The sequence below is a fragment of the Alternaria novae-zelandiae genome (genome assembly GCF_023758075.1).
Source record: "Alternaria novae-zelandiae strain BMP 2774 chromosome Unknown scaffold_16, whole genome shotgun sequence".
NCBI classification, from domain to species: Eukaryota; Fungi; Ascomycota; class Dothideomycetes; order Pleosporales; family Pleosporaceae; genus Alternaria; species Alternaria novae-zelandiae.
Genome location: NW_026056976.1, coordinates 280,487 through 304,739, shown reverse-complemented (window position 1 = coordinate 304,739; position 24,253 = coordinate 280,487). Strand labels below are relative to the sequence as shown.

Sequence of the window (24,253 nt, the reverse complement as noted above, 5' to 3'; positions counted from 1 at the left end):
GAAGCAAGAACAGTACCACTACACAACATGTGCGTTCCCTCCACGATGCCGTACACACCATCTACAACTTTGCGATATGTCTGCCGGATACTTTCCAAAGCGGGAGAAGGTTGGTCTTGAGGACCTCTTCAAAGGCCTAGTCACTGCCTGTCACATCCTCAACCACAATGGTAAGTTCTGGTGTCCGGAATGCACGTGAAACATACACTGACTTCGTGCGTCCATCGTTTTAGGCATCTTCGATGCGTATGGCCATATTTCCGTCCGGTCGCCCGACAACCCCGCGACGTTCTGGATGCCTTGCAATATGCCGCCAGCGTTGGTCAGCTCGCAGGACGATCTGGTCGAATACAACGTCGATGGCGCCGAAGCGGTCGAGAAGGACGTGAAGCCAGGTTATCTAGAGCGGCACATCCACAGCGAGATATACAAGAGGTTTCCGGCCATCAACAGTGTGGTGCATAGCCATGCTGGCGATGTTCTGCCGTACTGCGTTAGCGGTGTGCCTCTAAAGAACACAATACACATGGCTGGCTTCTTGGGTATGTATCCTAGGTCATCATTTCTAGCTTCTTGCTAATAATGTCACTGCAGGTACCAATGTGCCAGTCTGGGATGCCTCGAGCAGCTACCCCTCCGGTTCGAAACACGACCTGCTCGTTCGCGACAGCACGCTCGGCGCCTCTCTTGCAGCTGCGTTCAAACCAGCCACTTCGACCGGCTTCATCTACTCCAAAGTACGCTCCGCTCTACCCTCGCAGCTCGGTGGTTCATCTGCAGAGCCAGAGATGGAACCCGATCACGCTGTCGTCCTGCTACAAGGCCATGGCTTCACAACCGTCGCGCATGGCATCGAGGAAGCTGTCTATCAAGCAATATATACGAAGGAGGCAGCCAAGGCGCAGACTACCGCTATGACGGTTCTGAATGCGCACACAGGCTATGCACTCGAGGGCAAGGTCGATGTCGAAGCCGGTGGCAAAATCAAGTCGGGACATGCGAAGGTTGAGGGCGGCAATCTAAAGTATCTGAGCGACAGGGAATGCCATGATGCCTGGGAGTCACTATCAGGCACTTTGACCAGACCCTGGGCGCTCTGGTGCCGACAAGTGGAAGTTGACCCGTTGTATAGGAATGAGTGCTCAGGCGGCGATGATTGAGCGATGATGGATCGACCAAATTGTATGACTGCTTTTGACAGACAGAATCGCAGTTAGTAATACTTCTTCCTTCTTTTCTGTTATTCCCGAGTGCCTCGTCTCCTGTGGAGGCTAGGCTCTCCGCAAATCTTATCCAGTAGAGTCTTAGCCCTTCCAATTCGTGGGCAATTTGCCGCGACACTCTCCTCTTATAACATTTCCATGTTAACATGGAACCTCTTTTCCACGCTTCTAGCCGGTATTTCTGACGTTTCTTACAATGTAGCTAGCAGGGTACTTCTCGCAGCTGCGCCAAGTTGTTCCATAGTGCTTGTCTCACAGGCCAAGATCTTCCGCCACTAAAGGCGCATCTTACCCCGGACTCCCCCTCACGGCACTTTTAGCTCTTAGATCAACACCACCGCACGACATTTTCGATCCGGATGAACGATCACTTCCATACCGAGGTACATGTACCTAAGCTCGAATACTATCTGTAATCAGCATTCCTCCCGCCCTCCCGACTTCATAACTTAGTGAAGCAAGATGTCAGATGACTGCAAAGGTGGCTGCGCTTGGGTAACAGTCGTGGAAAGCATCTGGCTAGTGGATGTCCTGGGTGGAAATTGTTGATGTTTCGGTGCATTTGGCGCCGAGAGTGTTCGCGCAATGTAGTAAGCTCCTGCTGCTGATATGGAAGAGAAGCCTATAGGTAAGGGATAGAGCCGCCGTTCAATATCGAAGCCGGACAAGTCACTTCAGATTCACCCCATCTATATTCTCGTCAGCTACGTTTCTTGACATGTTACTGAAGAGCGCATTGTTGGCTGCGGCCACATATTCTTCCTCGGTCCTGGCGGCATTCGGCGCTACTAAAAGCGGTGACAACATTGTTGTGGACGCTGGCTCGACGAACGCCCTTGTCTTTACCGTCAACGCGAAGAGCTGCGACATTACATCGATCAAATATCGTGGAGAGGAGTTGCAGTCGTCGTCCAAGGGATCGCATATTTCTTCTGGACTGGGTAGTGCAACTGTCAAGTATGAGACGATAAGCAGTTCGTTGTATCCTCAATCCTTCGACGACAGAATCTAACGGAGTCCGACAGGCCAATATGTTAAGGTTACTTGCACGACTAGTACATTGACGCATTACCTTGTTGCTAAGGCTGGCGAAGCGACGATTTATATGGCGACATACACCACTGCCGAGCCTAGCATTGGCGAACTGCGATTCATCGCGCGTCTCAAGAGTAGTGCTCTGCCGCTTGAGTACCCATTCGGCGTGGTATCGACCACCGTTGGTTCGACGTCGACTGTTGAGGGGTCAGACGTCTTCGTGGTCGCTGGTCAGACGAGGAGTAAATTCTACTCAAGTGAGCGCTTCATCGACGACACTACGGTAGGTACCACAGTCAGCATGCTTCAATGAGCCTTCACTGACACAACACAGAATTGCGTCTACCGAGACGGTGCCGACGCAGTCCACGCATGCTTCCTCATGAACTCATATTCTTACGAAGGCTCCTCTGGTGGTCCCTTCCACCGCGATATTAACACTAATAACGGAGGAGAATACACGTCATTGACCTTCTACATGAACAGTGGCCATGTTCAAACAGAGAAGTTCCGCCAGGGTCTGCACGGCCCCTACGCTCTAGCGTTCAGTCGCTCTGGTGTGCCAGCAGGTGGCTCCAATATGGACACAACCTTCTTCAAGGACCTTGGCATAACGGGCTACGTGGCGCCATACGCCAGGGGAACAGTCACCGGCACGGCGACAGGTGTAGGCTCCAGTTTCCAACGGGTATTGCATTGGTACAACGATGCAGCCCAGTACTGGGCGTACGCCGATAGTAGTGGCAAGTTCACCTCGCCAGCAATGAAGCCCGGAAACTACGCGCAGGTCTTATATCAAGGTGAATTCAAGGTCAAGGCAGCTAGCGTCACAGTCTCGGCTGGAAAAGCGACTACCGCCAACATTGCCGCCGACACCGAAACCAAGACCTCCATTTGGCGCATTGGCGAGTGGGATGGTCAGCCAAAGGGCTTCCGAAACGCAGACAAGCAACTGCGCATGCACCCCACAGACTCGCGCATGGCATCCTGGGGGCCCTTGACGTATACAGTTGGTTCCAGCACTCTTGACAGTGTTCCCATGGCCATAGTCAAGGACACCAATCCCCTTACGATCAAGTTCTCGAGCACCTCGACTGCAGCAGCGACCCTTCGCATCGGTACTACGCTCTCTTTCGCCGGCTGCCGTCCCTCGGTGACAGTCAACAGCTTTAATGCTGCCGTCCCTGCGGCACCAACGAAGATCGATTCGCGTGGCTTGACTCGCGGCGCCTACCGAGGGTTTGGTGAAGTCTACAATTATGCCATACCAGCTGGCACGTTGGTCAGCGGGAGCAATACCATCAAGATCAACTGTGCGAGTGGGAGTTCGGGAGAAGGATTCCTGGCCCCGAACGTGATTTTGGATGCGATAGAGTTGTTCAAGTAGGCTCTCGGGCACAACGGCCTGATTCGGTCATAGTGCCATGGTCTATCGATAGTTGTGTGGATGACGTGTCGTCTTAACATCGTAAGATTGGTCTTCTTACACATTCTTACTTGTACCACTTCTTTTCTTCATCATCGCATGTTACCGATATATGCATCTTGGATCAAAAACGTTTTACTGTGCCTCGGTTTCCTTTAGGCCGAGATGCTTTTCGTAGGAATCGAACGAAACTCCTTATTAATCATCCGAGAAGGCTTGTGGGGCAATGCCTGGGAAGGTCATTTTTATAATCCTTCGCATCAACAAAACATCATTGAAAACGACTCGCCAGGCTAGGTTCCGACGCGATGGACGCAGTATTCACCGTATCATCGCACGAGCAAGGATGAGGCTGTCGGCTCCACCGAGAGCTGTGCAGCTTGTAGTCGTATGTCCTTTCCGCGTACACGGTCGAAGTGTCTTCTTCTGGCAATTTAAAGTCTTGATAGGGCAGGTATCCGTTAGCCAATTCCCACGAGTCAGTCACCGGATCAACGCAGCACGCAGTGTCAGCAAAGCTTTGAGAGCTCTGGACCCACCACGAAGGCCCTCGCTGGGGTGGAGTCGATGTGGGAACGTCTATATTCGCTCCCGCTTAAGATGCAGGATCTAGTAATCGCGACAATAAAGACCATACGGGAGTAGCACTAGGTGCCGGGAATATGGCACCGGCGGTCGTTTCGAATCCGTCGAAAGCGACAAAGACAGCTGAATAGCTGATATAAGCGGATTAAACGCATCGCGGGCTTGCCGCGGTATTCCAGCGCTTGCTGTTTGCGTCAAGCGACCCGGCTCTTGGTACGGCGTAGTCGTTCGCCCTGCTTTTCGCTAAACCAGGGCAACGACAGCCCGGGAAATGAGATCATTTCTGGAGTAGGAAATTCGGCTCGAGACCCGGGTCGCAGTACTTGCTGAAACTTCTGCAGCGTTGACGACAAAATGATCCACCTGATGTATGCATATAATGTGATCAAATGAGTTGCTAAAAGAGTCGTGTTCTAGTTCTGGCGGAAGCGGTGGATTGTCTGAAGCGTCCGTATCTCATCGTCGATGTGATTATCTTGTCCAAAACTGGTGAAGCATGCATATGGTCTGGATCAAGAAATCCTCGATCTTGAGGCCGTAGGAAAAGAAGTCATCTGGTATCGTTATGCAACTCAGCTTTCTTAATGCTGAGGAATTATCCAACTCAAGCACACATACCTACACTCTGGCCAAAGTCTGCTTATCCATAAGTGAGGAAACTATCAAACACTGATATTATATACCGAACTCGAGTGCCGTTTTGAAAGCTCAGTGCGTCGTATACTCCAAGCAAAGTGCTCGGGAGGCTGCATTAGCTCAAGGCAAGTGACAGGATCCGTGAACTGGGATTAAACCCAACTACCGATGTCAAGCGGCGGGTCACAAAGCGCTAAGATACCTGCAGTCGGGAGTTTTAAGCCCTGTCAGTTTGAGAATCGTTCGACTTATCAGCTCAGCAATGGCGCCATGTAATCCGCTGATGCTTGAGGGCCATCAGCGGTGCCACGCTACCGTATGCGAAGGCAGACCGTTATATTTCCGAAGAATGCACTGGGGTATTGGACGTCGTGACGGGCGATCGACGCGCACGGATGAGAGCCCTGTAGAAGTGGCTGAGGTGTCCTGGTGGGCTAGTCTGTCGACACCTCGACCTTGTCGATCCGTTTCCAGTTATCGTAAGCGAGAGAAGTCCACATTAACAAAGTCTTGCGGTCGATAAAGATGTCGAAGTCGAGGTGCGATAGCTCTAAACAGGATCGTAAGGCCTCAGTGAGTGTGTGCGTAATCTTTGGGTAAGCGATGAACCAGGCTTCGATATGCATCCATGCAGGCTGCAACAAGCGCAGCTTACCCTTCAGCGTTGTCAACTGTTAGCGGATCGTCGTCTGTGTGTATACGTTGTGCTCAGATGCATGAAGTAAATGCATACACACAGGATGTATGCTGACATTTTGCAACGGATACATACCGCCAACTTTCGGACAGCGATCATCCAGGGCCACAACTACTCACAGATATTTTTACAGTAGCCATGTTCAGATATGAACAAAGTTTGGCATTTTTCTCTAGGTGGAATTAACAAATTCTAGAGAAAGCTGTTGAATGGATTGAATGAAAATTTCAGGAAGATGCCTTGTCGGTACTTGAGATGGTCAGTACATGCCGGAGTCATTTTGAGTGGCTCGCCATGGTATAACCCTGCTTTAGCAACTGACTAGGCAAATACGTTGTCAATAAAGGTAACGAGGCGGCGCAGCGCGTGTACCAAATGGTGAATGCCATCGCCGATTGTTTGTCAGAGGCCAGATGCGATGCGCTGGCTCTGCGCTGTACGCAACTCTAACCTCACCTGACAATACTGACTCTGAGCTTTCCGAGCTAGGAATCGGCAGTGTTCTAGGGGGAACTGGTGTTTATCGGGATTAATGTGCCCGGTCGCTTCGCTTGCAGGATGTTGACCGATGACGAGAGTGGCCCTGAAATCGAAAGTCGTTCCCGAGGCCCGCTACCTAATACGCAAGAGCGGGTCTAGCGGCTTTGAGTCTAGCGGCATCATGACGCACGTGCAAACCAGCTGGCACCAGCAAACACAATTTGACAGCCTTGCTAGCATCCACAAACATCGGATGACGCAGCTCGACCGGCAGCTTCTCCCAGTGTCGCTGAAGATACCAATCGGCAGGCGTTACGCAGGCAGAACAACGAGAAAGCTGTGGGAGAAAAGAAAACCGGATGCGACAGCCTTGGCCTAGGGGCACGGCCATAACCGGATTGACTCGATGGCTTGCATTGCATGCACCGCCGCTGGGAAAGAAACCCGTTCCCGCGAGCTCGCCTTTGCTTTGCGGTAAGTGGCCGCAACCTGTGATCGAATGGGTCGACAACAATATTCGGACACCTTGCACGCCTAGACACGCGAGCCACTCAACGCTGACCCCGTACCTTTGTCGCTAGCATTGTCGATCATGGCGATGGGGGCGGTGTCCATGGCACGCCCCTGCCACCTCGACTGTGTATGCCGTAGAGGCAGTCACCATTCTTCCATAGGTAGGTACTTTGGAATTTTCCTTCGCCCGAACAGCTTACAACGTCCTTTTGAACGATCTTCTCCGCGGTCTCTCTTTCGGTCAGCGTCTTGCATGTAATCCGACAAGCACCTAGGTATATGTATCTGACCCCAAAACACTCCATTCGGGAGACTTAGACAGCCGCATACTTGCGTGACCCTGATTGGGCGTCCACCTTACATCCCCCACTGGCCGACCGGCCCATCAAAGTCTCCCGCCATCCGAGGACCCTGCCGCGCTACCCACCTGACTGCATATCAGAAGCGGCGTGTTGGTCCCACCTGAAACGTATCCCTGTGATTCACGCCTGCAAGGGTCATACATGTATATCAGAGTTCGCTTCCTTGCCGTACACATTTGGTTCTTTTCATATACATGTCTCTCCAGTCTCAAGTCCTTACACTTGAATGCCAACTTTCGCGAAGCCTCCACAACCCAGTCTCTCAGTTTACTCCTTACTTTTCAATCCTAATCAAGATCAAACATGTCGTTTACCTTCCAAGTGCAGAAGATCAATCAGTCTTTCGACCAGATTGCAGCATGGTAGTAAGCATAGCGCACTCCGCATCCTAGTCAAGCATTGAAGCTTATCAGTGGTAGCCACGAGTTCATGCGTAGAACAGAGTTGTGTTTTAGGAAGATGCACGAACGTATTCTGGTCCTGGAGCAGAAACAGAACATACAAGGGCCTACGGACGAGCAAGTCGAGCGTGTGCTACGCAAGATCCTAGACGAAAGGTTTTCGGATCTCGCAACGCATCATGTCCGGAAGCACGACACTACACAAGACCGCAGTTGGTTCGTCAAAGATCCCAACGACCTTCCTTATCCCAGATCGATCAAGATGGACGTTGCTTCGCTCCTCATCCAACCGGACGCTGTCCCTTCCAAGGCCTACACAGAAACATTCCGGATGCTAGAGAATGGGTTAAGAAGTTTTCCTGTCGACCACTCAATGGACTCGGACGACGAAGAAGATTATAAAATTAACGTTGGTATAAGAGATGGTCGCTCTTCACGTAGTGTCTGAGTTGCAGAAGGCTCCGTTTCGGCATGAGCCCACACTATCTCTACTTCCAGCACACTTGTCAAAGATCTTCGCTTCACGGCCTTGACCCTCAGATGGTGCCGCCATTCGATCCGATCGTCATTCGATATCGCTAGGCAACAAACGCTAGACAGCACACCGGCCGGATTTGACGAAACTGGCACTATGGTGCTACCACGCTGTATCCATACCCCGAATACATCACATACTCCAAGCAACGCCAATGTTGCCACCAGCGCTTTGTCGCGAGCCGGAAACAACGAGCACGCGCTTCCTCTTACAAACCCATGATTGGAATTGCGCAATAAACGCCTCGATCTCACTTGCAGCCAACCCGCTGCAGTACACATTGTCCAGCATGTAATACCTCCTGAAGTAGTAATTTATTAAACAGTCCAACTCTCATACTTTTTCCACTCCACGTACTGTCTGTCGGAAATCGCGATCATGTTGCTTTTGTAAGCTCTGCACGACACGGATGTGAGCGTTCAGCTATGCGTTTCAATCGCACTCAGCTCCTACCGCTCCTACCCCTTCTCTTGGCGACCTTGGACGCCTGTTTTACCTATCAACGTGTAACGAACTGCGATGTCAGATATGGGAAATTGCACGATCCAGCAAGAACCAAGAGAGATCCAGCATCGTGGTCTCGAATGCAGCTGCTTGGTCATCCAATGTCGTCGGATTTGTTCGGCATGCCCACACTCTCATAGATAGGTAGGACGATGGGCTCGTTGCACAACTTGTTCTCACCAGTAAGGGGCGCATAACGCTACAAACCATGAAATCATAACCTATGCATGCACAACTGACCCGGAAATTGGGTCATTCCATGCCACTCTCTTGGCAACAGCCACTCCCGCTACAGCGGGATGATCACGCCGACGGCGCAGTCAACATATGAGTGTCATGAGTTGTCGCATCCTCCATCAAACAGTCAGGAGTTTGGTCGCGTTGCCGGTGGTACTACTAGAATGGGCGCTTAGATTAGCGTGGGGGGTGTTTCCGATCTCGTCTTAGGACCCACATGTCAGACCTCATCCCATCTACCGCACATCCACCCTTGTGTATGCAACCATCCCGAGGTCTTCTTTGCTTTTTTAGCGACTGCAGCATCCTACTCTGATCTCGTCGCGGCTGGTGGCACGCGCGGCTCGAGACGGATAATTTACTAGACTGGGCACCTTCGTTGGTAGCCCATGTGGAGAAGTGTGAACGCCGCCCCGCTGAATGAGGCGCCCCACGTCAGGAGCCCTGGAGGCATGGAAACGCAATGGTATTGTCAACATATGTACATTCTCTTTCGTCGGAATTGCCACGAGGAAAGTTTCCTTCTTGTCCTGATGCAAGCCTAGGTATTCAGGTTCTTTCGCTGTCCACATGTCAACGACTGCCTAACCCATGCAGCCCTGAAGCTGCGCGACCACAGTTCAAGGTTCCGCGATGTTCCATCCTACAGAGGGGCTGCATGCCTTCCTTTGCTTTTGACTCGGGTCTCCGTTCAGCGCCCTACGAGTCTAGCCTGCCCTCGTTGCAACGATGCTCGATACGACGCGTACATGAAGCGAAACCATAGCTGGCGGTCCGCGGATGACGATGTCATGTTTTGTTCGATTCAAGAACCGCAGCATCTTGGGATTCTTGCTTCAATCGCAGACTAATGGTCGTTTCTCAAATGCGAAGATGCGTAGATAGTCGTGGGTTATCACTAGATGCCCACAGAGCTGAGAACTATTAGAGTACCTCTACGTCTAATCGTCAAGCAGGCTCATACATTTGGTCTCCATGTGGCACATACAGGGTAGGTATAGATATTTGGAATGTCGGCGTCTCCACTCCAATAGCACGCTGTACTATCCTGCAGTGCGCGCTAACGCATGCCAATCTCGCCTTACTACGGTCGTCCAACGGCTGCCAAAAGCATCCATGGATACCTAGCAATTCGGCAATCCTTCCCTGTCGCATGGAGGAACGTCGATTCGAAAAAGCATTGCTTCACACGGGACGAGACCCGGGTCGAAAAATGACACGATGGGGAGTGTATCGAGGAAAACATGACGTTCCCACAGTCATAGCTTCGGATCGTGGCTACGTTACTGTGGGGTATCTAGCGCCACGCTCTGATTTATGTGGCTGACATTGGGCATCAACAACGGTAGATATCACTGTCAAATTCCGAACCAATCGCACTATTGCCCACAAATTCGTGGTAAAAGCTCCGAAGAGCGGTCTGCTTCGACCCGCGGTGGAAGGTCTGGTACACACTATTTCTTTTCCTTACTCTGACAAGGAGCGTATAGCAAGAAACACACATTGTCGATTCAAAGCTTAGGGCCTCCGTCACCGACTTTTGCGCAAGCTTACTGTCCACCTGCAGAATCCTGGAATCCAGATCTCGATTCGTGCCGCCTGAGCTCTATCCGATTGCCGACCCAATGCGGTTGCGTTGCACATCCGGGGCCGAAGATACGGCCCATGTCACGAAATTCCCACAGCATTCAACATGCGCTGGAATATAACCGACATATTGAGTCAACCTATAGCATCTAGCTAGGCGGTCTCGCAAATGCGCATGCGTTATAGAGGCATCGAGGCTTAGACGCCGCACGTCACACCTGGGCAGTAATGCCACATTTTGGAATGGCCACCGTGCTGGAAGCGGCTTATTTGCCTGCTAACATTCTGTGCAGACAATAGATGTCGGTACGAGATCGTGTTGCTGCGCGGAGGTCACTGCTATGTTCGGGTAGACCATGCCACTGGTCGCGTTGCTTCCGCGGTGTACAAGGAGCAGCACAAGCGGGCTGAAACTGTGTACCCGTACCGTACCGCGCGGGTATACTAAGACCAAGCACGTGGGTCGGCCAGGGTAAGCGGATTATCACTTCGTACAAGCCACCACGTTGCTGATAGATCGGGCAAAAAAGCAATATCAAATGTCAGCCCGAGCCCTGGTTACGCCCCTCCACATGGATGAGCAAAAAGCAAGTCGAATCTCGATCCGATTTCCCTGACGAAGCTCGGCGTTCTTGTCCGGCAGCCATTGTATATGTTCATTGGAGGGTGAATTCAGGCACCAAGATTTGTTGTGGAAGAGCCAAACTAGCTTGTTAAGGTATACGATGCGTCGTCGTTGCATGCAGCTAAACTTGTGCTTGGACTGGTAGTGTACTGAGCGACTCAGGTCTGTTGAACTTTATTCCTCTGGCTTGGTAGATGTAAGATCAGTGCAAATGGGAGAAGAGGATAAGGGAAGTGGTGTTGTGAATCGAGTTGAGGTGTCCCATGATAGACGCTTCCTTCCACAAGTACCTCGATACTGAACAGATCTAACGCGCGTTAGCAACTGCTTCGAGGATACTATCCCAAGATACACGTACTGCGGTACGGCAATAGTGGGCACCTTTTGTTTCTCTGACTCAAGTGATTCCGGCGGCTACTCTCTCTTGTAAAAAAGCTCAAGAGTGTGGATAATTAAAGCAAAGGGAATGAAGACGTGTATAGTAACTTCCAGGCGCCAAAATGTAAAAACCGACCGTTCTTGATAATCTGAAATACGTGCACATGATAGTATGTCGATTATGAGGACGGGTGATAATAGACTAGCTGTCTAAGAGACTTGCTCCCGTTCTGCGACATCAGAATGATATGATACTGAAGCCATTCGCAGCGATATTTCACTAGATCTAGACAATGCGTTATAGTTGAAAGCTTGTCATTTAGTAACCTGACGCATTCTTCACTATCGCACAGCGACTGATAGTAAGTGAGCTGTAGACATCTAATCATTCGAGATACCCTGATCACTACAGCGGATATGCCTCAATCGCGGTCCAAGTCGTTGCTAGCACGGACAAAATGACCTGAGAAAGGTGAGAGTTCTTATTTTATACTGTGTCAAACTTTTCGCTACGCATACGTTGTCCAATCTTGAAAATACTTCTCAAGCGGTAACCCCCAAGATCTGTCCCCTCAAAACTCGGTAACGAAGTCGCGATGTCCATCTCTATGCCACTTTTGTTTGCTCTCGCTCCTCCAAGAACGCAACATCATATCCACATGACACTGATATCTGATCATGTGTTGTCGCATGCTGCGCATGTGCATTTGTCATTAAACCATTCACCCTCGTATATAAAGAGTCATCTCATTCTCCTCTAGAAGTTGCGCTCGGTCACCCACCGCGATTTCCCACTCTGGACTTGGGCACCTTCCCGTGGTAGCGCAGTGTCGCAGTCCGGCCAATCAAGCGAGCAGCATTCCCGATTTCACCATGTTCTATTCACGTGCTCCAACCATGCTGCGGCGACCACTGAGCACGTCCTGCAAACGGACGAAGACGCATTCACTTCATCGTTTGTGTCGCACCTTCACCGTGAGCGCCTTCCTATCTATATAGCAAACACTCTTATCAGCCCTATCAGGGCTGCTCGACCCCAATCTCGCGTCACCTTCGACTGGGACCGCAACAATCTCGAGACCGGCCATAACAAAATTTTCCACTCACCTGCCTTCGACCACTTACACCTACTACCAACAATCAACAACCATACATCCGCGCATCGCGACCATGGCCGAACTCAAGGACAACCTAGGTCCCTACGTCCTCGAGACAGCGCTCGCTGCTGATCGCGCTGACGACTCCTGCTACGTACTCAATGTCGGTCGCGACGAGAATGGCAATGTCACTTCGTCCCTCAAGCACGTCAATGCGCAAGTAGACAATTATCTCATCAATGTCTATGATCGCCTTGTTCCAGTCACCAAGCTCTACGTCATTGGCGAGTGGAAGTCGGCTCGAGCGAAGAAAGATAGCGAACAAGCCAGTGCGCCCGAGGAGCAAAAGCGCTATGCAAACGAAGTAAGAGGAGTCGGCAATGATGGCGGCGATGAAGCTAACTTCATCACAGCCGCACTGGTCCACCAAGTCCGAGCAGAACTGGCACGATGCAGGCGAGCAAATCGCGAAGCTCGTTGAACAGATGCCTGCGCTGAAGGAGTTGACGTACGTGTATCCTCTTCTCGCAGCAAGCCTACTGGCTAACAGGCTTCAGCTGGATCTCAGATCTGCCCTTCATGGCCGTCATCTGGACAAAGCTGTCCACCTCGCTTACGAAGCTTGTCCTCGATCTTGGCCAGCCTGTCCGCCTTCAGCAAGATGGCGAGAATGAGTACAAGTCATACATCAGTCCGGCGGAGATGAGGCCTCTTGTCCAGCAGACCGAGCTTGAGGAGCTTCGCCTGTTTAACATGCATGACTCTTATCAGTCCATCTACTGGGAGACTGTCTTCCGCAACACGTCCAAGACTGGCATGCGTGTCCTGGATCTCGACATGGCGGCGCCTCCGATTGTGCGTAAAGACCATTGGCACAAGGCTGCAGACGTCCGTGGCTTGACCGTTCCGAAGATAGATTCGAAAGAAAAGGAGTACAAGTGAGTCCCCATCCACATGAGCACATCCGGAGTACCGCACAGTACTGTCACTAATACATCGCAGGGGCATAGACGGGAAGGGAGTACTACACTACTCCTTCGGTACCGGCGAGTACCTCGATGACTTCAGCATGCGCAAAGGACGTATTGCGGCTGGACTGGAGGAGGCCATACCGTTCCCGTTACGGTAAGTGGAATGATTCCAAAGAAAAAGGTGGTCATGAGCCAAACGGAGCGCCATATACCGAGATATATCCCAAATGTATACGTGGCGCGACTAGGCGACCAGGATGTACTGGAATGAGACTGACTCGCTTGTTAGGTGTCTCAAACTGAACGGCTTCGTTGTCGACTACTTACCGTTTGAACAAGAGCTCTCTCGTATCGCATTGTTGACCTGCGGTAAAGACTGCGTGGATAGCGGTCTACGAGCCCCAAAGACGTCTCGCAATCCACACAGTCGAGAGGGCAAGGTTGTCAAGAACCATTGTCTGATCCAATGGCCGAGCTGGACTGGGGTATTCGATGACCGTGGCGACCCGATACCGCTAACAAAGGAGTCTCTCCAGATGAAGGACCTAGGCGAGGCCTTAGATGGCGCAGCCAAAGAAGACGGCTACTTCTCAGCTAAGTCACCGTGGTCCCCAGGCAGTGCTGTCACCTCCCACTTGCAGCCGCAAGAAGCCGTGTCCTCTGCAAGTCCCCCTTCTCTCCCCGTAACTGATGGCGAGACACCCGTCATTCTCGCGACGACCGGGAGCCCTGTCGCAGACGGAAACACCTTTTCTGGCGCAACCTCTCCGACAGGCGCGAGCCTGGTACTCGTCGACAGCGCGACCTCCGAAGACTCTATCGTTTCCAATGGTAGCAGCTTCGACCAAATCCTCCCCGCAGACATCGACGAAGCCTCGGTAAAACCTGCGACAGCCGTCAAGGATGGTAGCTTCAAGCACAAGGTAAGAACATCTTGGGATTGGTTGTCTGGTTCTGGTTCTGGCGCTGCTTCTTGAACCTGGTCTGGTTTTGCTCAGCGTTCTGCTTGCTTTTGGTGTTCCGACATTATTTTCAACATGCAGCTGACAAAAGGGAGTGAGGAGACATGGATGGGACCTGCTGGCAGCAGCAAATGTGTCCTACCCAAAGACCCTTGCTTGACTTCCATAGGAACCGGTAGACGGCGGACCGCGGCCGGCGAGTGACGAACGACTGACGGTTTGGACTTGGGTCAAGACGGAGCGGAGGATGAACTACGATACCACGACGCGCCTGCGGAACTTTTGGCGCTTGGAAGCCTTGGAAAAGGGAATTTGGGAATAACCTTGTAGCTAGGTCTCACTCCAGAGTCTGGCCCTTTCCTAGGATCTACACGAATAAAAAACACATCCCACAACCTGGCTGTGTCGATGCTTCTCCATCGTTGCTGACATCTCGGCGTCTTTGCAAGTGCTACAGCTCTCCGATTGCTGCCTCGGTCCGATGTGCTTGCGATTCAGGTTGTGAGGCGGTGTGCGCAAAGTGTGCCGTCCTCTTTTCATCGCAAATGGGACGGGCGACGTCTGACGATGACAGCTGTTCTGTGGGTCTAGTGAACGTTACGTCTGCAGTATGTTTCCTTGTTCTTCCGTTGCTGCAGGATCATGGGTCTAACGCATAGGCGAGGCTGGGAGTCGCATGTCGTGTATGCGGGTTCCAGGGGTGGACATAATGGAATGTTTGTTGGCTGTGCAAGACACCGAACGACTTCATCATCAGCTGGTCGTTGCGACGCGGGCCTTTGGAGAAGGCGGCTTGTTGTCAGGTTGAAGAGGCACGTCGCTTGTGGCCAGATGCTGTGACGATTGACCCGCTGGAGACGGGCCGCTCCTTCCTCACAACTCGGCTGATTGGCAGGCGCATGCGGGTGGGCAGGTGCGATGAGGTAACCGCGACCACGAGCATGAGAGAGGCCGTGAGCCAAATGAATCTCCAGCTATCAACTACATGACTTCTTCGTAATCTTGGACTGCTGGCTTCTAATGCCTTGCTTCGTTCGGCCGGTCATGACGGCGATGGGCTTTCCGCTTTCCGGCTCGCGCTGTACCTTGGCCCCATGCCAGGTTTAGCAGAACAAGCACGATGAGCTGGCACGCTGGCAATCGATCGTAGCCGTCACCAACTCGACGTCCGCTATCCTCGTCCCAGTGCAGTCGCTTGCATGCATCTCGCTGCACGTCGGTCAGTGCGACTCCACATCAGCAAATATCAGCGTTTGGCGTATTTGGTTCCCGGGTGAAGCTCCGCTCGCGCTCAAAGCGCTACCACAGGTCCGCGATTGCTCAGCCGCGCGACTTCAATGCATATCCAGACGAGACCCTCTGTCTCTTCCGTCACTCTTTTCTACCCACCCGCGCGTTGCAGCAGGCGCCGCGCTTCCGAGCGCTGGGGCTGAGGGCCAGCTTTTCGTCCGGTGACGTCTGTTTCGGCACTGCCAGCAGAACTCGAGGCATTGGACAACCACCAGCACCACGACGACAGCACAGCGCAGCGCAGCGCATACATAGTCACCAATCGCGCATCCAGAGACGTACATTGGCTGTTTCATGGACTGTCGGTGAGAGGTGTAAGTTGATTTCACGAAGCGTCCCAGCCACCTCCCAGCCCTTCACCTCCTCCCAACCACCCTACCTCGCGCGCGGAATTGCTAGGGCGCACCGCAGCAATGGCTCCTCTGCTAGCCCTCCCGCAGTCTCTGTCTCTAACATTACCCTCTCCAGCCAGCTTTCGTGCCTCTCGATATAAGCAAGCCGTCGCGCGTTGCTTACCCAATCCCAAGAGAACCAGCCGCTGGGTATCTTCTCCAACCCGGCGGGTGCCCCTCGACGGCGCAAGGGCAATCGGGCCTGAGTGAGAGTCCCTGACTTCGCGGTGACGTCCAGCGACCCATCTGAGCTCGCCAACATATTACCCTTCCAACAACCATCTTCACGAGACCACGACCGCCACGGCCCAGCGCCACTGTTCGAATACCGAACCTCCCTCCAGCTACGCCAGGAGCAAGCCGACGCCTTCTATCGCACGCAGCACAATCGCTCGAGAGCATCGAGCTCGACCGGCAGCGTCGCAAACAGTCTTCGCCGCACGCCCAACTTCGAGCGCGCGAGATCTGTCGATCCGAGCCAACAGCAGCAGCGCGTTCGCTTCGAGACACCTCGCCCTCGCTCGACCTCCTACGCCGAGCCTCACCCTGCCCTTCGCATCAGTCAACGTACTGCCTCGGCAATACGTTTTGTGCTCGAAGAGGGACTCCGACTTCCACATCCCTTCACCCCGGATCTGGTCGAAGAGAACGCCCTCATGTCCGATCTAACAAGTGGCCGCGCTGCCAATGGCGGCGCGCGCACAACAGGCGGTCCTGTGCCCGTTGACAGGTCCAACATACGCACGCCAACGCAGATCATGAACGCCAGACGGCAACGGGCTGAAGTGGAGGAACAAAGGAAGGCCGCTGAAGAGGAGCGCAGGAGAGCTAGCGCAGAAAGAAGAGCTCAAGCTGTTTCTGGTGTAGCTGGAGCACCAACAACGGAGCCCGGGACCCAGAGGCAGCCCCAATCGGCAGCTCTGAGATCTGGCGACCAGTATGTACAATACCCGACATCATCGGGTGGAGTGCCTCGTCAGCCAGAGAGGCCGATCCCATCACAAAACACCATGAGCGAAGCGCAGGAGACCACTACTGGCGCATCGCAATCCAGACCCCGGGCAGCTTCGCAAGCACAGCAGCAGCAGTCTCGACCCGCTCAGGCAAATCTAGGCTTACCAACAACGGCGGAACAAGGCAGACGGCCAGCTGGCTCAGGGCATGCGAGGCGACCGTCTGGTGCCACGGCAGCTTCATCACAAGCAGGCCCTTCCACCGCTGCAGCACGCCCACCACCTCCGCCAGGCTCGTCCTCCGGACAGGTTCGCGAGTCAACCACATCCAACTTTCCGCATGCCTTTGAACGCTGGGAAACACTATCCTCGCATTGGGAAGGTCTTACCTCCTACTGGATACGGCGGCTTGAGCAGAACACCGATGAAGTTCGCAGGGAGCCGCTGGCTCAGCAAATGTCGCGCCAGATCACCGACCTGTCTGCAGCTGGAGCCAACCTTTTCCATGCTGTTGTTGAGCTGCAGCGCCTACGCGCATCTTCCGAGCGCAAGTTCCAGAGATGGTTCTACGAGCATCGCCAGGATCAGGAAAGAGCTCAAGAGCGCGAGGCTCAATTGACGGAACAAATCAACACGGAGCAGGAGGCTCGACTTGAGGCTGAGGCAAACATGGAACGCATGGCCACCGAGAAGAAGAACGCCGAACGAGCGGTGTCGGAAATGAAGCGTGAGCTTCAAATCTCGAAAGAGGAAGCACGCCGAGCATGGGAGGAGCTTGGAAGACGGGAGCAAGAGGAACGTGATCGCACGTTCTCACTCAGAGAAGGGCAGCCTACGTTGGTCGGCGGAGTGCAGGTGGTACCAATGGCGCAGAATATGGGGCGTCAAGGGAGGGGACATGGGGACGACACATACGCCGGTGCTCAGAGCAGTGGCTCGGGTATAGAACAGCACTACTCGTATGAGGAAGGTCAGTCTCCAACTGACACCGATCCCTTCACGGAAGGCGCTCGCCATGCGCACCGCGAGCCCGAACCCCCCGCACACGTGGCTCAAGGAACCTACGTCCCATCAGGTGCAGCATCCGCCGCCTCCTCTCGACCTGGTGGTTCTTCAGTCGCGGACGAGTCACTAGCCCCTGCTCCATTACAGTATCCATACTACACGTCTCAGGCACAGCAAGCTCCTGCACAACCGGCCATGTCTCAGCCTGAGGCGTTCTACCAGCAGCCAGGTTCATATTTACATCAAGAGTCTGAGTCTGGTCTGCCAGAGGACGAGCAGTCATACGTCACGTCTCAGGCGGAGGAGTCTGAAGGCGACATCGAGTACGCTCTGGACGAGAGAGGCAACTTCATTCGCGATGATTCAGGTCGCCGCATCCCGTTCCGATCGCTTCAGTCTCCAGTATCGGATGAGTACGATGTAGAAGATGCACGTCGACGCGAGCTTGAGCATCTGCAGCACTACGGCACAACTGCCACCTCTTCAGGTGCCTACGCCACGAGCTCGAGCGCGGGATCGTCACGCCAGGGTCACCCTACCGCTGGCGGTGCACCCGACTACAGTGGCGATGGCTACGGCGATGAGTGGGTAGGCATGAGACATCACCATCCGACAAGACTGAGTGACGTTCCCGAGGAAGATGAGAGGAGCCGGACGTCACCCAGCAGAGCAAGCCAGGCCAGCCGAGGACGCCTCTATTAGATGGATAGATACCACACGCCCTCTCCCCTCGTCAACAGAAGTATCCTCAAGGCATTTAAGCTTTACAACCATACTGTTATCGAACCGCGGTGTTGCAGATCGTCTTCACACCACCTCGAATTCCGCACACGCATATATCGTTTCGGCATACATGTTACAGCGAGCATTACATACCAGGTCCCCTGCGTTTATACCCTTCTACAAGATCTCAATCGAGCGTCCCCGGCCCTCTATGGCTGATTCTTGCATCTACGACCGCTCCCTGTACTAGTAGAACTGTCTTTTTTTTGTTTTGCGATTTAATCTCTTTCAAGCAAGCATGGTGTTTATCGGGCATTCGCATATCGCTGGATTGAAGGATGATGGAAGGGGGACTTGGTGGTAGGGTAGGCAGTCTCCGTACGTCATGATGGAGTAATATCGGGGTTGAGTGTCTAATGGATTGAATGAACTGGAGAGATGGGTGAGCTAATGCATAAACCTCGAGTTTTCTGTTTCTGAGATTCGCATCTTTTCGTATTTCGTCACGTCTCTTGTTGTGGTCCGCTTCTTTCTCCGAATGTAGTCACCATTTTCTTGTCAAGGTTCTCCCTAATGTAGTTTCATTAGCATGTGTCATCGGCAGACAGGATCTTCTCAAATGTACTGTCATTCTTTCTAGTCACCAAAAGCTTGGTGCGTACACCATTGGGCGGACATCTGCACCGTCAGTACCGGTGTAATCGCGATGTATCGAGCAAGTCACGTGCACATTGGCACATATCCGTGGATCCAAGGTGAGTGCCTATGAAGTGCGCATGTCACCACGGATTAGAGACGACGAATGGCTTTGCTCTTTGGAAGACGCTCTGTAGCTTCTCTTAGCCTGCACGACTCTGTTGGTCCGCATTCGACGCGTTTCTTGCGCGCTTTATTGCGCGCCAAGCATTGCTCCTTCCTCTTCTGTTGCGTCGCTGAGTCTCACCTTTTCGCGTCCAAAATTGACTCGTCCGTCTCCTCACCTCGTACAGCACTCCGTTTAGGTGATCTCATCACCTAGCCGCACGCTAGAGTGAGCGTATTTGCCTCTCTTTTTCGTCCATCGCGATACTAGTCACGCTGCCGCGACTGAGAGGGAAGAATGCCTGGACTCATCACAGCCGCTGCTGTGGGCTGCAGTGGATCTCAAGAACCTGCCAAACTCAGAGCTGCAGCTATTGCAAGCGCTGAAGGTCATAGCCATGGGCCGAGGATAACTATCGAACAAAGTAAGCCTGCACTCCTGTCACCTTTTAACGCGCTAAGTTTTGCAGATGGTACAGTCGTTCTCCTCGAAACGCTCTCTGATCCACCGGAAACATTGCGGAAAGACGAGCCTCCCCGGCCACATCGACCGCAAACAGATGAACCTTCAAATCTGGCTAAAGTGTGCCACAAGTGGGTGGATTGGGCTGAGTCGCACATCCAAGGCTTGGAGAGAGGGATAGTGGACGCAGAGATAAAGCAGGCAGAAGATCAAAAGAAAGCTGCAGATGACGTGGCCGAAGAACATTCGAAGTATCTGCAAGCGCTGGCAGACAACAGTGTCATCGAAGCACGCAAGAAAGAAAGCGAAAAGCGGACAAAAGAAGCAGAGAACAAGCTAGCCGGGTTGGAGAAGCGCGAAGAAGATTTAAAGGTCGCAGAGACAAGGGTCAAGCATGATCGGGCGAAATCGAAGAACATTCAAGACCTGCTTGATGCTGTCGCCGCGATCGGTACCAAGCTCGAGAAGGCCAATCAGGATATGAGGAACTTGTCCGCGCGCAAGAGCACTCCGCAATCCGCAATCGACAAATGGACGAAACAGTACTGTGAGCCAAACATTAGGGTGGTCGACCTGGGTAAGCAAATCAGGGCAGAGCGAGAGTCATACCGAAAAGAGCATGAGGAGAGCTTAAAGAAAGCACAAGGCCTGGAAAACCTTCTGAACCAACGAGCAAGACGTCAAGAGCAGAGCTTGGCGGTCCTGACAGCAGATCGCAAGAAATTCGAGACGGAACAACAAGCCTGGCGTCTCCAAAAGGGCCAAGAGCTCAGCGGTTCAGAGCTTAAGTCCACCATGGAAGTATGGTTAACTGAGAAAGTCGACCAGTTGAGGCCTGCCATCGAGACTGAGGCTAGCAGGCGTAACTGGATCTTGCAACAACGGGAGTGGGACTCCCACAAGAAGTCAATGATGGAGATGGCAAGGATGAAAGCTTATAAAGAAGGGCATAGCAAGGGCAAAAGAGGAGGTTACGCAGAAGGATTGCGAGAAGAAACCGACGAAGCCTACCAGAGAGCATACGAGGACGGCAGATCGGACTCTGTTGAATCCCATGACATCTGGCAACTTCGCTTAAGTGAACAGACGTATGAAGCCTTCTACAATGGCTATGATATGGCGGGTGGTACATACGATCCTGGCTGGCATAGCGCTTACGCGAAATGTGAGCGTGCTCTTCGAGTTGAAAACGGCCAGCAAACAACGGAATACGAGCGAGGATACAAGATGGGCAAGGTAGCAGCAACCCATCTCATCAAAGATAGACATGCGAGAGAATGGAATGGTGGATGGATTGCAGGCAAGGCTGCAGTCGAGGTTAAAGGTGATACAATCTCGGAGATTGTGTCTAAGGCTGAAAGCGAGCGCATTGGTTTCAACAAAGGACACTCCAAGGGCTATCAAGAAGGACACGCCGTCGGTAAAGCTGAAGGGCTGGTTGAAGGAAAGGAACTTGGTGATACTGCCGGAAGTTCTAGAGGATATGGTATCGGGCATGCTGAAGGACTGGCTGAGGGGAAACGAGCTGCGGTCTTGGTTGAGTACATGAAGGGTTGGAAGGCCGGTTGGACCGCAAGGCAGGCAGGTGAAGACACTCGCCTGAAGGAAGAATATGATAGAGGAGTGGAGAGAACCGAGCGCAGAATGAGGGATGGGCTGGATGAAGAGTACTCTGCAGGAAAGATCGAGGGTTACGACGAGGGTTTCGATGACGGCTGGAACGCGCATGCTATTCCTCGCCGTCGCTAGCAGCGGATTCGAGCATACAGATCTTCCGTACTTTGTCATGTCGTGTCCTGAACACTGGCTATCACAAAAAGTATGGGAGTGTAGTAACCCCCTAGCAGGTAGATAGCATCACGACTTTAATTAAAGTTTCGAAGCCCTTAGCTTCGTACTATCAACCCTCCTCCCCTCATCATCCTGCTCCTTTACTCTCAAATCGGGAAAAGCCACAGGCATAATCCTCCTCGGCCTACTCCCCTCCACCAAATTGTACTTCTCAAAATCACTAACCCCCTTCATCCGCAAGAAATCCTCATCAAGCAGCAACTACCCATTCACCTCTTCCACAGGCGCCTTGATCATCTGCAACACCGCATCGGAGAAGACATTCGCAGTCCTAAGATCCTTGGCATCTTCCTGGGCCATATTCTGCGTCGCAGCACTCTGCACCGCCGTCGCAGGCCAAATGCTCGTAACCGCCATCTCGCTCTTCCCCTCGCGCTGGAAATCCATCGCTAGCCCCTTTGTAAGAACAGACATACCCACCTTGCCCATCGCATACGCCGTCTTCCCGCGGAAGAAGCGCGAGTAGATCGGCGGACTAACAACGATAATCCTGCCCCTCCACGCGCCATCACTTTGCTCAAAGTGCGGAAGACAGGCTTGTACGACGCCATACAGACCCTCGACGTTCACGCGCTGCATGAGCTGGAACCGCTTCATCGGGGTCTTGGCTACGCTTGCCCACCATATCGCGCCGCTATTATACACGAGTACATCCAGACGGCCGTACTTGGCTATTGTCTCGGCTACCATGCGCTCTATACTGGTATAGTCTCGTGTATCGACGCTTATGGCCGTGGCTTCGCCGCCTGACTCGTGGATCTCGCGGGTCACGGTGGAGATGGTGGACGCAGAGGAATTTGGTTCGGGTGGGAAAGGAGAGCATTTCGAGGCGTCGGAGGTGGATTTGGCGGCTACGACGACTGCGTTGTTGTCAGTGCCTTGACTCGTGGACGGAGGAGGTTGTTGCTATGTGCACCTGCGTAGCCGTCTTTTGCTAGGTCGATGGCGATTTGTCGACCGATGCCTCGTGAAGCGCCGACGACGAGTGCGACTTGTTTGTTGGACGTTGGCATGGTGGAGAGAGCGTATTGCGTAGGGTTGAAGGTTACGTCGCGCTGGGGGAATTATTGCTTGTTGCTAACAGCAAGAGGCGCCTACGGAACGCATGCAGACATGACATTGCAATGAGCATTCATTCTATAACCTCGGTCAATGCGTATGGCGCTGCATCTGCGGTACGCATAAGCTGCGCGGCGAGAATCCGGGGTATCCGCATCATTCGCGGTCTGAAAGGCGGAGGTGTGGTTGCGATTAGTGATAAAGTCCGGCCATGCTAACCTCGGTAGCCAAGACACCTGGGCAGTGCGCCGATCCAACGACGACGCGCATAAGACATGGTCAGCGTCTTTACAAGTACGGCCTTGATTTCTCATCTCGTACGTTTGGACGTATTGCGAATATGGCAGGCAAAATTACGTGCTATCTAGATTGCGGTGCGTACTTACTGTCCTCTTGATCGACATCGAATGCTAATTATGGACTAGTATCTCCATACTCATACTACGCTTTACTGCACCTGGAGAAGAACAAGCAGACTCTCGAAGCGCACAATGTAGAGATCGAGTTAGTACCCGTTGTTCCATTACCTAAAGCTCGAGACGACTTCCCTGCTCTGAAACCCTACCAACGAGACTGCACTCTCGCCAAGAGCAAGTATGATCACTGACTTCATACAGCATAGTGCCCGTCTTTCTAGGGGGTATCAATGTCGGCAGCGGTAACACTCCCTCATCCCCTCCCATGTGGAGTGCCTGGAAATCCGGTACTCGCTATGCCAAATCAATCCTGACACTGCAGCGCAGGCAACAAGCCGCCGTGGACCCTGCCAGCAAAGGCGAACTACAGCCAGTATGATGGCGCGCGAGCGAAACACCACTTTGGCGTTCCCAATCTGCAGACACCATCCTTCTTTCCGATCCTCTCATTGCTACCACAGCGGGCGTTATGCTACGTGAAGGAAGCACATGGAGAGAATTTCATCGCTATCTTCCATGACATCTACCATGCAATGTGGGAAAACGGCAAGGATGTCAGTAAACCAGAGGTACTTGTGGAAGTTCTAAAGCAGCGTCTAAAGGAAGACGAAGCCCGGGAAGTCATGGCGAAAGCAAACAGCCCGCCATACAAGCAGCAGCTGAACGATAATACCAAGGAAGCCCTCGATCGGGGTGCCTTTGGCTGCCCATGGTTCCTTGTGCGCAACTCGAAAGGGCAAGAAGAACCATTCTTTGGCAGTGATAGGTATGTGCTCTCTCATCAGTATCCCCGGCCCTGCCTTTTGCTTAGCATGCTCGTGTGTTCCGTTGTGGGTCGACGAGGTTGGGCCTTTACTAGTACATTCATGTTCAGTAAGGCGCCCGCTACGGGGGAGATGCCGCAACGGATACAGAATGAGCCGCGAACGGTTGAAACATGGCGAACGAACACTCGAGAGCTGTGGGGCGCGCTAACGGGTATTCCATATAGGTTCCATTACATGTGGGAGTACTTGGGATTGCCGTGGAAGGATGTTCAGCTATTG

General features: G+C 52.8%; 6 protein-coding genes across 6 annotated transcripts; 5 read left to right on the top strand and 1 right to left on the bottom strand.

The window, feature by feature from the left end:
- Window positions 1-2,254: 2,254 nt before the first annotated feature.
- On the top strand, window positions 2,255-3,645 carry J4E88_007617 (uncharacterized protein; the record flags this gene model as incomplete). The annotated part of the gene is given in 3 exon segments (XM_049401234.1): window positions 2,255-2,262; window positions 2,280-2,541; window positions 2,593-3,645. 3 exon segments carry the CDS (start codon window positions 2,255-2,257, stop codon window positions 3,643-3,645), a joined length of 1,323 nt encoding a protein of 440 aa, XP_049252918.1.
- Window positions 3,646-7,260: 3,615 nt separating this feature from the next.
- Window positions 7,261-7,806, top strand: J4E88_007616 (uncharacterized protein; the record flags this gene model as incomplete). The annotated part of the gene is made up of 2 exons (XM_049401233.1): window positions 7,261-7,322; window positions 7,377-7,806. The coding sequence occupies 2 exons, from the start codon at window positions 7,261-7,263 to the stop codon at window positions 7,804-7,806; spliced, it is 492 nt and encodes a 163-aa protein (XP_049252917.1).
- Window positions 7,807-12,394: 4,588 nt separating this feature from the next.
- Window positions 12,395-14,269, top strand: J4E88_007615 (uncharacterized protein; the record flags this gene model as incomplete). Its single annotated transcript, XM_049401232.1, has 5 exons — window positions 12,395-12,685; window positions 12,735-12,829; window positions 12,879-13,259; window positions 13,324-13,446; window positions 13,582-14,269. 5 exons carry the CDS (start codon window positions 12,395-12,397, stop codon window positions 14,267-14,269), a joined length of 1,578 nt encoding a protein of 525 aa, XP_049252916.1.
- A 1,569-nt stretch (window positions 14,270-15,838) lies between these two features.
- J4E88_007614 (uncharacterized protein) lies at window positions 15,839-18,596 on the top strand (the record flags this gene model as incomplete). The annotated part of the gene is made up of 2 exons (XM_049401231.1): window positions 15,839-15,845; window positions 16,150-18,596. The coding sequence occupies 2 exons, from the start codon at window positions 15,839-15,841 to the stop codon at window positions 18,594-18,596; spliced, it is 2,454 nt and encodes an 817-aa protein (XP_049252915.1).
- Window positions 18,597-19,716: 1,120 nt separating this feature from the next.
- J4E88_007613 (uncharacterized protein) lies at window positions 19,717-21,630 on the top strand (the record flags this gene model as incomplete). Its single annotated transcript, XM_049401230.1, has 1 exon — window positions 19,717-21,630. The coding sequence occupies one exon, from the start codon at window positions 19,717-19,719 to the stop codon at window positions 21,628-21,630; it is 1,914 nt and encodes a 637-aa protein (XP_049252914.1).
- Window positions 21,631-21,933: 303 nt separating this feature from the next.
- J4E88_007612 (uncharacterized protein) lies at window positions 21,934-22,745 on the bottom strand (the record flags this gene model as incomplete). Its single annotated transcript, XM_049401229.1, has 2 exons — window positions 21,934-22,592; window positions 22,649-22,745. The coding sequence occupies 2 exons, from the start codon at window positions 22,743-22,745 to the stop codon at window positions 21,934-21,936; spliced, it is 756 nt and encodes a 251-aa protein (XP_049252913.1).
- Between the last annotated feature and the right edge of the window lie 1,508 nt (window positions 22,746-24,253).